Genomic DNA, 15,526 nt, shown 5'->3' with positions numbered 1-15,526 from the left:
ACATAAACGACGGGTTGTATGTGCAGAATGAAGATATATAAATAAGTGGAGAAGCCGCTCAGGCTCATGTACTAGTTTTTGAAGGTTATAATTAGCCACTATGCGACAAACCCTAACAATTCCCCGCACGTGCGACCCCTGACCCGCTTTTGAATAGGTAAACAAACAATCTATCACATTGGGATCACAATGAATGAAGAAACAAGATGCACTTGTGGCATCGGACAATCAATCAAGAGAATCTTGTCCAAAAATCTAGTTCTGATACGATGTTAAAATATTCAAATCCAAATCAATTGGCAAGGAATGAAGAGACCACCCAGGCAATAAATGAAGAGACCACCCAGGCTTTTGGGGGTTATAATTAACCAATATGTGGGACAAGCCTTAACGTACAGCACGCAAGGAAAACAAAATGCAATCACGGCCATTGCTTATAACAATATATAATGCAATTAATGTCTTATTTCCTGATACTTTAGGATTTGATTGTGAACCATCGATCATGCATATTTACCGGCAGCTGCTATCTTAATTTAGTAGGGAAAGTTGGACAGAACAGTGAACAAATACCTAATTCTACTATCAACGAATGCATTCCCACGATGAATCCAATCAAGGTGAAGAAGAAAATAACGATGAACAGAATGAAAAATATGAAATAAACCACGATGTAAAAATCTTTCATTCATAATAAACCCCCATAAGGAAATGAAAATATATGTCGTGAAAAAATGGATAAAGAGATTTCCAATTTGCAAGGCCAAGAACTTGGCGATTTGGAAAGTAGAATAGAGTGAATAAAGTTGGAAAAGAATGATATATTTGCAAACGTAGAAAGCTAGAAAAAGTTTGGCAAAACTCAACAATTTTAAAACTCAGTATACGAACACTCCAATCCAAAAGAGGTTAATTGTTACTCCTATATATATATATATCCTTACTCCTGAGATGCTGTGGAAAGCGGCTACACGGTTTTGTTGCTATCTTACTCCTGATCGAGATGCTGTCGAAAGCGGCTACGCAGTTCTTGAATCACAATCACGATCCCTGACAAGAAAACGGATAAGAAACCAACGTAAGGAATAGACAAACTAAATTCAAAGGCACGTGAATAGACAAAAGGGAAACCAAGTTTTAGTTCGAAGAAATCTCTGGTGATTTGGAAAAATTAAGATCAACCATTAATTATTACAAACTGATATGAATCCTTCTAAAAGGGGAATACAAGCAGGATTAATATTACCAGTTGGAAAAAGTTGAAGATGCAGATTTTGTGAAAGAAGCTTAGCTAGCACAACATATTTATAGCCTTCCCCACTCAATGGCACTTCAATCCCAAGTCCACTGGCGAAATGGTCAGCTAGCTAGCTAGCGGGTTAACAGCTAGCGCGTCAAAAACTTAAGGTTGCATTTAGGACGAAGACGGGATTGGGTTTTTATTTTTTTATTAATAAAGAGGACCTTTTCATCTTCCATTGTTTTTTCATTTTCATATTTTTAGAAGTAATAAGAATGAGAAGTGTTGAGGTTTTTAATATTCTGGCATGGAGCTATTTTCCCGCGGAACCTCTCCTCAAATGCCGTCTCCACAACATGGAGTTCGGATTATAAAATCGAAAAAATTTCAAAAAACCACTTGAACTTTAAGCCAATTCTAAAAAAAAATACATGGACTATGAATAATGATAAAAACACATACGAACTTATCATTTCGTTAACAATTAGCCCCCGCCAACCCATTCCATTAATTTATAATGAATGGAGCTACTGGCATGCATTAACATTCCTTTTTCTTTTAATTTTTACTTCTAAAAATTACTTTTAACTCTTTCTTTTTTAGTAGTAAATAAATATGTAATAATTTTTATTTATTTTATTATTTACCAAAAATTACTTTAACCCCCTTAATTTTTTAACTTTCAGATTTAGAATGTAAAAGGTATGAGAGAGAGAGAGAGAGAGAAAGAGAGATGGGGGGTGGGGTCTAAAATGACATGAGGTTGGTAGAAAAAGGAAAAAGAAGAGATATTAATTCATGACATATGTTGCATGAAGGTACAAATTAAAATATGGTGCACTTAAGAAACAAAACTTCTGTGATGCTCCCAAGTGGTATGGGAGCATCATACTCCCATTGAATTACAACCATTGGATTGAAAATAGATAAACCTCAACCCTTGGATTGAAACCAAAAACTAAAACATGGGTGGTTTTGTTGAAAATGAGGTGGTTTTGACCAAAAAAACGAAGAATTACTTACCACAGAACAGGCAATTTATACCATTTACTAAGGCAACACTTACCATTGTATAAGGTAACACTTACCACACAAACAGGCAACGCATACTACAACCGGTTGGTCAGGTAACAAGTTGCCATTAAGTAAAAAAAAAAGGTATCTGATTTTTTGGCGGGAAAATTTGCAGATTTTAGGGATTTAAATATTAGAAGAATTATCTAAAAAATATAAAAAAAAATTATTTTAATTGGTTATGAAAATATAAAAATTTGAAAAATATTTTCCATAATTTTCAACTGACATTATAAATGTATTTAATTGATTAATTTTTAAATAATCCTTTATTATAGATATTAGAAGGTATCTGAGTTAAATAACTTAGTTTTAAATATTATGGAAAAAACAAGATATTTATTAATATTTTGATAGCTTACAAATATAGTTAATATATATTATAAAATGACGCCACAAGTTGATTGTTACAACAACATTGTACGATAAATATATTTTTGTTTAATAGTGATTGAATAATTTTGTAGAATTCTCTAGTATTTAATGAAATTAGGCCATTCAAATTCATTAATATAGTTTATAGTGATCAATATGATATATTTCACAAATCTAACAACTAATAGTGTTGATACTAATATATTTGGCAGCAATCAATCAACGAGAATTGATTCATTTGTAATTGATTTATCTGATTATATGTTCAGCCAATTGGCAGATGTGGTAGTTAACAATGATGTTGAATGATAGTGATTAGTGAAAATTAATATAATTGTCTAAAGTAAGTTGACTAATTTGTTTAACTGCTTAACCACAGATTTATCTATTTCAATCCTTCAAGTTACACAATTAGCAAATTTGAAAAATGGTTATTTGATGGTTAACATTGATCACTTAACAAATGAAGGAGTAATAGTCCTTGAGATTAACATTGATCACTTTGCTAATGTAAGAATAACCACTAGTGAACTAGTAAATTGAAATATCTCATTTATTTGATCCTTTTATAAAAGTAATTTTATTAATATGACTGCTTTTATTTAATTTATCATAAAAGTAATACAATATATCCAAATAAAATTTAATGTGGTAGGTAATAAGACATTAATGGGTAATAAGACATTAATGGTGATATACATTAATGTATACCTACCCGTCATTAATGTTATACTTACTATAGAATAAAGATTACTTACCAAAGAATATGGCTAGAGATACCACAAAAACTGAATTTTTACGACGGACTAATATTCATTGATAAAACTTACCATGTGATTGACAATACTTACCATGAAATAAGGGAACAACGACTACATACTTAGACCAGTTTTACCACACAAACTTATTCACGGTTTGTCAATTGCCCTGTTTACCTACCACCAATTATGACATTAATGGTACTAGGTTTCTCCACACCTACATTAAACCCTGCAAACTTATCCACTCTAACTCCTCTAGCTCCCATTCATCTTTCCTCTTGTCCAAAAAGCTCACATTCATCTCTTCTCTTGTCCAAAAAAATGAAGATTTAAGAAGAACCTCCATAACAAGTTGAAGAAGCTCACCAAGTAAGTTTTCTTGAAGAATAAACTGAAATTAGTTGTGATGATTACCTCATACCAACTTACCAAATGATCATAAGTTGAAAAATCTCGAATAAGAGTTTCACAATAATCTAATGAAGCTATTTTTACGTTTTTTATGGTTATACTTACCATTTACTATGGCTTTTTATACCTCTTTTTATTGTATTTTTACTACGGATGAAAACCATATTTAGAAAATATCAGGAGAATAAGTTCTCTATATTCCTGGTAAGTATATCTAGAATTTAGTAAAAAACCATTTTGTTATGGTAATTATGATCATGGAAATGGTAGGTAATCTCCATAGGTAACAGTTTTGCTTGCCATACCGTTGGTAATATAGTATTTGTGGTTAACATATGTATGTTAGTTTTTACCATTGTAGAGAACAAGAAAATGTGGCAATTGTAAAGAATCTAGTCACATAAGAACCAAATGCCCCAAATTAGTGCATGGAGATAATCTAGGAGACATGAATGAGGATGAAGACACATATGAATCAGATGTGAGCGTTATTCACCAACAATCATTTACCGGGCGAGACTCGTCGATATATCATTCAGCCTTTATGCACACTGATTACACAATCAATAGTTGTGAATCCAGTGTCAACCCTAATTTGGTAAGTCTCTTACTATCTAGTTAGTTGATAGACTATTATTTATTTGTCTATTTACTAATTTGGTAAGCCTCTTACTATCTAGTTAGAACTTATCTGTAGTCATGGTAAGACAGTGAGTACGATTATTGAAATGGTAACAATGCCCAGATTTTAGCAAGCATACCCTATTTATATGGTAAGTATTGCTTTGGCAATGAGAAGAATGCCCAAATTTATGTAAGTTATTGAGATGGTAAGAATCTCCATATTTTAGTTAGGATACTCTGTATAAATGGTAAGTAATGCTATGGAAATGAGAAGTACGCCCAGATTTTTGTAAGTACTGTTATTGATATTGTAAGAATTCTCAGATTTTAGTAAGCACACCCTGTATAAATGGTAAGTAATGCTATGAAAGAGTGATAAAGCGGAAAGGAAAAATATGGTGGGACTTGGGAGCAATAGCAGCATGTAAGGATGCAGTAGCTATACTTAGTACGGGTGACAACACATCGCCCACCTGAAAACCAAAATTACTTTTTTAGAGATGGCATCTAGTTCGGCCTCCATTACTGATTAATGTGACTAGGAAAAACTTTAACTTCAGGCAAGAGCGTACTAGAAAAGATTAAGCAAATAAAATGAAGAGGAAAACTTTGAGCAAGAAACTCAAATCCTGGTCAATTAAACTTGAGAAGGGTCTTTTAAAAGCCCATGACCAATGTACAAGAAGAACAAAGAAATTTACAGAAGTTTCTCAAAAGAAAATAAGTGAACTAAAGCACTCTATTGAAACTTTCAAAACTTTAGTAGAACTCGTTATTGTTACCTGCCAAGTTCTCTTTTCTTCTACAAAGACAACTCGTCTGAATTCCCAGATTTTTGTAAGTACTGTTATTGAAATGGTAAGAATTCCCAGATTTTAGTAAGCACAGCTTGTATAAATGGTAAGTAATGCAATGGAAATGAGAAGAGCGCCCAAATTTTTTTAAGTACTGTTATTGAAATGATAAGAATTCCCAGATTTTAGTAAGCACACCCTGTATAAATGGTAAGTAATGCTATGAAAATGAGAAGCATGCCCAGATTTTTTGTAATTACGGTTATTGAGAGCATAACAATCTATTCATGGCACACCAAACAATATGGTACAAAAGTGACATGGGTAGCAGACATAACCGAATACATAGCTTAAACCAAACCATAGCAGCCAACAACAGTTCAATAGCAAACAGCAGTCATAATAGAACAGAAGGCAGCCGTAGGAGCAAAGCAGCAAGCAGCACAACACCTGGACAGCAACAGCAGTTCAATAGCAAAACAGCCATCCAACAGATTACCCAACACCTGCAGCAGAAGAAATAGCAGCAGCAACAGAAAACTGTCCAAAATAGATCACCATTACAACGAGCTGTTACCATTACAATAGCAGCAAACAATAGAATGATCTAAATTGAAGGCAGTATTTGCCATATCAAGTTTACAACAAAAGCCACAAAGGCACCTCACATTCATCAAGTTTACAACATGATTGAAATCAAGTTTACAACAAAAGCCACAAAGGCGCCGTGGTATCAAATTATCCTTCTAGTGTTGCGGTATTTTTCTTGAGCCTTTCGGATGACTTCATTCCTGATTACGTTCTCCCCGCAAAGGATCAAGTCCAAAATCAAGTTGTTCCTACCCTCTTCAGAAGTGAATCTCAACTACATTTAACAAAATAACCAAATATTAGAAATAATGAGTGGTCCAAACGAATTGTAACTTGTGGCCATTAAAGATACTCAAAGTCTCAAAAAGACATACAAGAAATATATCCATCCATTACAAGGATGCTTTGGAACAGCATTACGGTCTTCTTTTTTATACTTTTAGTATGAATCTAGTTAGTTGGCAGATCTACACACACCAAATGCAGAGAATGGCATTAATTTGCAGACTAAATAAATGATCAGTCGGGGTTGTGTTCGTTTGCAAACCTCTGTATCTGAACATTGACCGGTAGAAGGAAACAAAATGAGCATTCAAAGTGCGAAACGAAAATTCTATGTGTTCTGTGTCATCTGTTTGTACAGTTTAGGAGTTCAGGTACCATTTAAGTGTTAACATACAGTGGCCAGTGTCCGGTAATTTACAAATTATAAGGGACTGATTTTGATATACCGATATTTAAGTTACCTCTCTAAGCAGATGCTATGGGGCTCTATCCGAACTGGTTTTTTTCTTTTTGAACGGCCTATCCGAACTGTTTTTGCTGTGTTTTCAGCACTCAGAGTCATAACCTTTGTGTCTAATGTACTTACTAGTTAGTACTTTTAGTGCTTGCAACCTATTAATCATAAATTTTGGAGGAGAATGAATGTTCAGTTCCGTTCTTGTTTTATTTATTTATTTATTGGCTTATTTGTTTTGTTTGTTAGGATCACACAGACCCGAAGGGAATGAGCAACCAAAAATGCCCTTCAATCATGTACACCGTAACTTAATTCGTTACAGGAATGAGCCAAATGGAAGCCTGTGTTAATGCGACCATGTCAATCAATTCCACATCAGGACCAGCACAGTTGAATACAGACTCACAAGCCCTAAATTCCTTATGGTTGGCGACTGGCCCCAAATTCTAGTTTTCCAAACTAGTGGCCACTCCTGTGCTGTAACCGAATGGATTTCTTGACTCCTATAGCCACAAACCACAAAATGCTAGGGCTCTCTGTGATGTGTATAGGGCTGGGTACGTGCATGTATACGTATAGGGGTGTCTCTGTGTGTGTGTGTGTGTGTGTGTGTGTGAGAGAGAGAGAGAGAGAGATACCTCGCAGAGTTGGGGGAGATCGCAAGAGAGAGAGAGAGGGCTTTCGTCGTTTGCTCAGTGGGCTGTGGAGGTGCAGAGGTTTCCGTCGACCGGAGAGAGAGGCAGGAGGCAACCGACTCCGATTTCGTCGTCTGCATTAGGGAGCCGCGGACTCCCGCGGAGGTGGATGCGCGAGAGGGGCGTCAGGAGCGGAGGGGAGAGAGAGGGCAAAATAATTAGGGATTTCAAAAAAAATTCACGTACATAAAACTGGTGATAGAAGGTAACTGGGAGAAAGAGGGAGAGAAGGACTTCTCTGGCTGGGATTAAAAGTATTTGATCCAACGGTTCAGACAAAATGGGAGTATGGTGCTCCCAAACCGCTTGGGAGCACCACAGCCGGACGCCTTAAGAAATCTTCAACATTAAAATACTAGTACTACAAACAGTATGAGAGAGAGAGAGAGAGAGGCGTGTAAAAGGATCTCGTTAGCTATGAACTTTTTGGAATCATGTGCTTAGGAGGACTTGACGGGGAAATCAAGTTAGACAGGACCTGTCTCGAAGGCGTCTGGCTGTGGTGCTCCCAAGCGGTTTGGGAGCAGCATACTCCCATTCTCTCTGAGCCGTCAAATGCTATGGATTTAATCTCAACCATTAATATAGAACTTCCACCCTCTCTCATTCACCTCCTACTCCCGGTTACCTTTGGCACTTAAAAACTTTCCCAAGCCCTAATCCTTTGCCCTTCCTCCCTCCCGCCTCTCTCTCCTCACGCCTCCACAATCAAAAGAGGCAAAAACTCCATAGCTCCCCAAACGCAGCTCTACAGCTCCTCTTCCCAACCACAGCTCTACGGCTCTTTCTCTCCATAGACACCCAGACGCCTCTCTTTCTCCTCTGCTCCTCTTTTTTTTTTTTTTTTATCAGTCCTCTGCTCCTCTGAACAATGGTGGAAACCTCCTACACCTGCTGACCTCCACAGCCCTAAGCCAATGACAAGGTAACTCTCTCTCTCTCTCTCTCTCTCTCTCTCTCTCTCTCTCTCTCTCTCTCCATTGACAACAATGGGTTTACTCCTAGTCTGCCACTCTCTCTCTCTCTCTCTCTCTCTCTCTCTCTCTCCATTGACAACAATGGGTTTACTCCTAGTTTGCCATACTAGGGTTAAAAATGGGTTCGTAAACCTGCACCCCTTTGACAGCCACAATGGGTTTGTAAAAACCCCAACACGTCCTAATGTGCTGTATGCCTGTATCCATAGAAAACCTATTTTACCAAGATTAAATTGAAAGTATCTTTCCCTGCTAGTGAATCACGTGGTTCAGTAGAAATTGCTAGAAAACAGGCGTGAATGTGTTCCGGTTACTTGCATAAGCAAAATAAAAGATATTTGAGAGAAAAAGAAATTGCAATGTACAGCATATTTTTTACGTAAAATTGTTTTGCATTTTTTGTCACCATTGTTTCATGCCTAATCCTTTAACCACAATTTGCCAATTACTAAGCAGATTTCAGTGGGAACCAACTCTCTCTCCTAACATTCTGAGCCAATATTCTATGCTAATTAGAAATGGTGTTGTAGTTAATTCCAACGTTCCCTTCCAGCTGAGATGACTTGGCTAGGTCAAGTAACTTTTTTCCATTCATTATGATTGCTTTAGTGCTGAATGCTGATGAAAAGTTAGGCATGATTTCCACTTTTCGTTAACAAGTTGGTTTGTAATTTGTCTGAAGGGGTACTCTTCTAATACTCCCCCAAAAATAGATAAGTTAATGACAAGAACAAAAAACGTGAAACAGAGCCCATCTCAAATGCATTTTCTTCCATAGATGGTGCGTAGGTTGTTATATGATGTGATGATAAGTGCTATCTGCTCTCGCGCTACGGCGCGAGGGTTTGAGTGGGGAACTCTGGATAATCAGTCATTTCACAAAACTAGCGGGGGCGAGGCTGCCGCCTCTTGTCTAATACCTTTCCCAAGCACTATTGTAAGCGATTGCTAAACAACATGACCTTAGTCGTTGGGTATAGTGAAAACAACGGGACCTTAGTCATTGGATACAGTCAAAACAGTGGGTCCTTAGTCATTGGATATAGTAGAAGTTAGGACTTTGGCTATGAGTTCCACATTGCTCAAAACGATATGTTGGTCAGAAAAAAGTTCATGTGGTGGGCATTTCCTTGTTTTTGCGTCTGATGTCTTTTTCTGTTTTTACTGAAAGTTTCTGTACTTGAAGAGTGTTATTGATTGAAATTTGACGTGCATTTCTCTTGCTATTTCTGGGTTTCAATGAATTTTATTGATTTGGATATTAATGACTTCTTCCCAAAAGTTGCATGTTGATGCTGAATATGATGAATCTTAATACTAATGACATCTAGTTTTTGTTTGTAGTCATTCATAGCACTAACTGTCAATATGGTGGATCTAGTCGATACACAGAGATACTCGAAGAATTGGAATGGGTGTACATCCCAATCAATGATAACAACATTCATTGGTTTATGTGTGTCGTAAATTTCAAACATGCAATTGTATATGTACTTGATTCATTACCTTCTCTGAGCAAACCCAAAGTACAAAACGAGAAGGTCCTTCGTGTGCTTCAATACTTGGATGATCTAATTCAACACTTGGGGAATAATGGATGTGTCAAGAAAGCCCATAAGCTACCAATTAAAAGACTGAAATGGCTTCCAATTCAAGAATCAGGTAGCGATGATTGTGGCGTGTACACTGCCAAGTACTTTGATTTGAAGCAATTTAATAAGGAAGAAGCCGCTAAGGTATGAAATTAGTCTTTTTATTCATCTTACGATTACAATTCGTTTGGGCCACTCATTACTTCTAATCTTTGGTTATTTTATTAAATGTAGTTGAAATTCACTTCTGAAGAGGGTAGGAACAACTTGGTTTTGGACTTGATCCTTTGTGGGGAGAACATAATCAGGAATGAAGTCATCTGAAAGGCTCAACAAAAATATCGCAACACTAGAAGGATAACTTGATAGCAATTGGAGTTCTTTTTTATGACAAATGTAGTTAAAATTCAGTTATGGAGACAAACAATGATCTGGCAAATGTTGCCTTTTTGTGAACTTGATGATATGGCAAAATTCTACCATGTTGTAAACTTGATGAATGTGAGGTGCCTTGGTGGCTTTTGTTGTAAATTTGATATGGCAAATGCTGCATTTTTGTAAACTTTGTGGCTCTTGGTGTTTGGTAAATGGTGATCTTGGTTAGTATCTTTTTGGTGTTGTTTCGTGTGCCATGAACAGGTTGTACCATTTCAATACCCATATGTAATTATGTACAGAAATATGGGCACACCCATACTTACAGAAATTTTGGCATACTTCTTATTTCTATAGCAATACTTACCATATAAACAGGGTATGCTTATTAAAATCTGGGGATTTTTACCATTTCAATAACCGTACTTACAGAAAATCTGGGGACACCCATACTTACAGAAATCCGGGCATACTTCTCATTTCTATGGCAATACTTACCATATAAATAGGGTATACTTACTAACATCTGGGGATTCTTACCATTTCAATAAACGTACTTACAGAAATCTGGGCATACATCTCATTTCCATAGCATTACTTACCATATAAACAGGATGTGCTTACTAAAATATGGGGATTCTTACCATTTCAATAACCGAACTTACAGAAATCTGGGCATACATCTCATTTCCATAACATTACTTACCATATAAACAGGGTGTGCTTACTAAAATATGGGGATTCTTACCATTTCAATAACCGCAATAATCAAACTTACAGAAATCTGGACATATTTCTCATTTCCATTGCATTACTTACCATTTGAACATGGTATGCTTGCTAAAATTTAGGCATTGTTACCATTTCAATAATACTACTCACTGCCTTACTACGACTATAGATAAGTTCTTATTCAGATCATTGCCCTAGTTTTACTGAATTAAAAGATTACAATAAACTTCTTATCCCTCTACTCACTGACTTAATACAAACAAAATGTTACATTTATCCTTCACAATCCTTGTCTGAAATCATCTTCCCATCCTCCAATGTTGTTGCCATGGAACTGGGCTTGCACACTATCGGGATTTGTTGACAGTTCAACTTTGAAAATTAGTGAATGGACAAATAAATAATAGTCTATCAACTAACTAGATAGTAAGAGGCTTACCACGAATACAGAGAACTTATTCTCCTAAAACTTCCTAAATACGATTTCATCCGTAATAAAAATACCATAAAAAGAGGTATAAAACGCAAAAGGCAATGGTAAGTATAACCATAAAAAACATAAAAACCTAGGAAGCTTTAGATTATTGTAAAACACTTATTCGAGATTCTTCAACTTATGATCTTTTGGTAAGTTCGTATGAGGTAATCATCACAACTACATTCAGTTTGTTCTTCAAAAAAACTTACTTGGTGAGCTTCTTCAACTTCTTATGGAGGTTCTTCTTAAATCTTCATTTTTTTTTTGGACAAGAAGAGAGATGAATGGGAGTTAAAGGAGTTAGAGTGGATAAGTTTGCAGGGAGATAGAGGAGTTAGAGTGAATAAGTTTGCAGAGTTTAAGGTAGGTATGAAGAAACCTAGTACCATAAATGTCATAATTGATGGTAGGTAAACAAAGCAATTGGCAAAACGTGATCAGTTTGTGTGGTAAGAATGGTTTAAGCATATAGTCGTTTTGCCCTTATTTTATGGTAAGTATTGTCAACCACATAGTAAGTATTATCAACGAATATTAGTCCATCGTAAAAATTTAGTTGTTGTGGTATCTCTAGCCTTGTACTTTGGTAAGTAAACTATTTTCCATAGTAAGTATGGCATTAATGACGTGTAGGTATACATTTATGTATATCATCATTAATATCATATTACCTACCACATGAAATTTTATTTGGATCTATTTTATTACTTTTATGATAAATTAAATAAATGCATTTATATTAATAAAATTACTTTTAAAAAATGATCAAATAAATGAGATATTTCAATTTATTGGCTCACTAGTGGTTACTCCTACATTAGCCAAGTGATCAATGTCAATCTCAAATATTGTTACTCATTCATTTGCTAAGTGATCAATGTTAACCATCAAATAACCATTTTTGAAATTTGCTAATTGTGTAACTTGAAAGATTGAAATAGATAAGTCTGTCGTTAAGCAATTAAACAAATTAGCCAACTTACTTTAGCCAATTATATTAATTTTCACTAATCACTATCAATCAACATTATTATTAACTACCCTATCTGCCAAATATGATCTTAATTGATTCAAATCGTTTGATCAATTGGCTGAACATATAACCAGATCAATCAATTACAAATGAATCAATCTTCGTTGATTGATTGCTGCAGAGTATATTAGTATCAACATTATTAATTGTTAGATTTGCAAAATATATCATATTGATCACTATAAACTATATTAATGAAATTGAATAGCCTAATTTCATTAAATACTACCATAAATTTAATTAAGAATCCTACAAAATTATTCAATAGCTATTAAACAAAAATATATTTATTGTTCAATTCTGTTGTGACAATCAACTTGTAGCGTTATTTTATAATATATATTCATTAAATTTGTAAGCTATCAAATTATTAAATAAATATCTTATTTTTTCATAATATTTAAAACTAAGTTACTTAAATATATCTATAATAAATGACCATTTGAAAATTAATTAATTAAATACATTTATAATGTCATTTGGAAATTATGAAAAGTATTTTTCAAATTTTTTTTAGATAATTCTTCTAATTATATTTCATAACAAATTAAAATTTTAAACTAGATTTATAAATGAACACCATTTTTCAGATAATTCTTCTAATATATAAATCCCTAAAATATCCAAATTTTCCCACCAAATAAAAAGTTACTATTTTTTTTTTTAATTTCATGGTAACTTGTTACCTGACCAACCGGTTGTAATAAGTATGCATGTTTGTATGGTAAGTTTTACCTTATGCAATGGTAAGTGTTGCCTTACCAATAGTAAGTATTTCCTGTTTCTGTGGTAAGTAATCTTCCATTTTTTTGGTCAAAACCATATCGTTTTTACCAAAACCACTCTACTTTTAGTTTTTGGTTTTCATCCAACGACTGTGATTTATCTATTTTTAATCCAAAGGCTATAATTCATTGGGAGTATGGTGCTCCCATACCACTTGGGAGCACCACAGAAGTTTTGGTCTCGAAGAAGTCCTTAGGAACAAAACAAAACAAAAATAAAGTCCTCCATGTGACAATGGATTACGTATAAGGAGAGCGGGGGCGCGGACATCATCGTGGTTGGTCGTGGAGGACCTGGAGGTGGGATAAAGAACAAGATAGCCCCCTTTCCATAAATGACATATACCCATATATACAAGGCCTAAAAGATGGGTTACAAAGGATAAAAAGTCCCTCAAAAATATTCTAAAAATATTTCATAAATGAAAGGTTGAAAAAGTTACAAAAATCTGCAGATTTTTCAAGCAGTACCGGTATTGGCACTTCCTCAGTACCGGTACCAAAGTTTTTGGACGTTTTGGACAACTTCTGGACTGCCAGTACCGGTACTGAAGAATTCTCAGTACTGGTACCCGCTAGGCAGATTTTTGGACAACTTCACGGGCTCGCTCCAGAAACTCCCAAACTCGGATTTGGATGTTCTTTAGACCGTTGGAAAGCTTGTCGAATCTACTTTCTAACCCAAGTGGTTTAGATCAAAAGTACTTTGTACATCAAAAATTATGACGATTCTACCCTCAGCTAGTCAAAAGACGTATTGCTTTGGTAAAATCCTCGCATCTCCCTCACTTCCCTTGGGCATCCCGATTAACCTCCAAACCATCTTTTCAAGCACCACAACGGGGTGGCACGTGACCTTGAGTACTTAGTTGCACCTAGAGCATTCCTTGGCATTCAAATGTGCCTTATATATACAAATTATCTGAAACACACAAAACCTACCTTACGTGCAATATCGCTATAAAAGCTAAATAAACGCAAGTTAAAACAATGTAAAACGGGACTAATCACACCAAATATCTACAATATTAGATGCTCATCACAATTCATCTATTTGACATTATTGGTTGGAGATGCCATTTTAAGTGTACATTATTCTGTTCAGCAATGGGATTGTTGAACAGAACAATGCCGGCTGGTGGCAATGCAACCCAGCTCTTCCATAGAAAGAAAATGGAGAAGGTTGAAATATTTGATTATGTCACGATAGATAGATATATATATATATATATATATATATATATATATATATATATATGGGAAGTGTCACTCTTGAAGCCAATGTTTTGATTATGTCACGCTTGTGCTAATTTGTGAGCACTCTTTTTTTTTTTTTTTTTTTTTGAAGATGTCAATTTCATTAATCACAAAGCCAACGCGATACATCAGAATCTAGTAGGAATTGCAATTTGGGTGGAATACAACTCGAAGAGAAAATACAATTTCTATTAAGACAATTCGCAGCAAGCCAATGCGCAACTTTGTTGTTCTCTCTACAACACCAAACTGTTGGAAATATGCCTTGAATTTGGGATGGTAGAAAAGATATTTGACTTCTTAAAAGATTTGTTTCTTTGTTAGTTTAGACTCTGGGTGCGAGAAATTTTGTTTGGGCAAGTATTAGTTTTAGGAAGGACTCTGTGACTATAAATATAGCCTTATTCTTTTCATTAGGTTTTGGACTTCTTGAGTGAATCCCTTTGTAGAGGCCTCTGAAGGGTCTTTCATGTTGAATATTAGATATTAGGGTTTTGGTTTATGCTCTATTGGGTTCCACCTAGGGTTTTAATATCCCTATCGGGTTCCACCAGAGATTTGTCCCTAAATATCTATAATTGGATGCTTCAACTAGAGTTATGGGTATAGCCGGTTCTGTGTGTTATCTCCCCGTTTATAGTGGATCCTCTTGCTCTTTTCCCGTGGACGTACCCAATTAGGGGAACCACGTAAATCTTGTGTTCTTGATTTTCGCTTGTTATTTTGTTTATATTCTCAATTTCGTGTTCGGCACAACAAACTGGTATCAAAGCTCCGGGTTTTCAATTCGAGGCTTTCGTTTTCCGCTGTGGACTGTGCAATTGGTAATCGTTTCAATGGCGACTTGTTACAAAGTTGAGAAGTTTGTTCAACAAGGATTATTCAAGGGTTTTTTTGTTGGAGGAGATGTATAAAGTTTGTCAAGAGTTTAAGGAGGAGACAATATTTATTGGTATACTCGTTCGGTAAGTAACTCCGTGGTGGAGTCGG

At 35.3% G+C, this 15,526-nt stretch overlaps 2 protein-coding genes across 2 annotated transcripts in view; one reads left to right on the top strand and one right to left on the bottom strand.

Annotated features, from left to right (window-relative positions):
* Nucleotides 1-15,526, bottom strand: part of LOC131301151 (uncharacterized) — a 99,217-nt gene that overhangs the window by 64,815 nt on the left and 18,876 nt on the right. The window lies entirely within an intron of this gene.
* On the top strand, nt 8,319-10,438 carry LOC131301150 (uncharacterized). The gene is made up of 2 exons (XM_058327326.1): nt 8,319-10,020; nt 10,111-10,438. Exons 1-2 carry the CDS (start codon nt 9,739-9,741, stop codon nt 10,198-10,200), a joined length of 372 nt encoding a protein of 123 aa, XP_058183309.1. The 5' UTR covers nt 8,319-9,738; the 3' UTR covers nt 10,201-10,438.

Source organism: Rhododendron vialii, chromosome 9a (assembly GCF_030253575.1).
Source record: "Rhododendron vialii isolate Sample 1 chromosome 9a, ASM3025357v1".
NCBI classification, from domain to species: domain Eukaryota; kingdom Viridiplantae; phylum Streptophyta; class Magnoliopsida; order Ericales; family Ericaceae; genus Rhododendron; species Rhododendron vialii.
The sequence above is the reverse complement of the archived record's forward strand: the minus strand, read 5'-3'. Positions and strand labels throughout refer to the sequence as shown.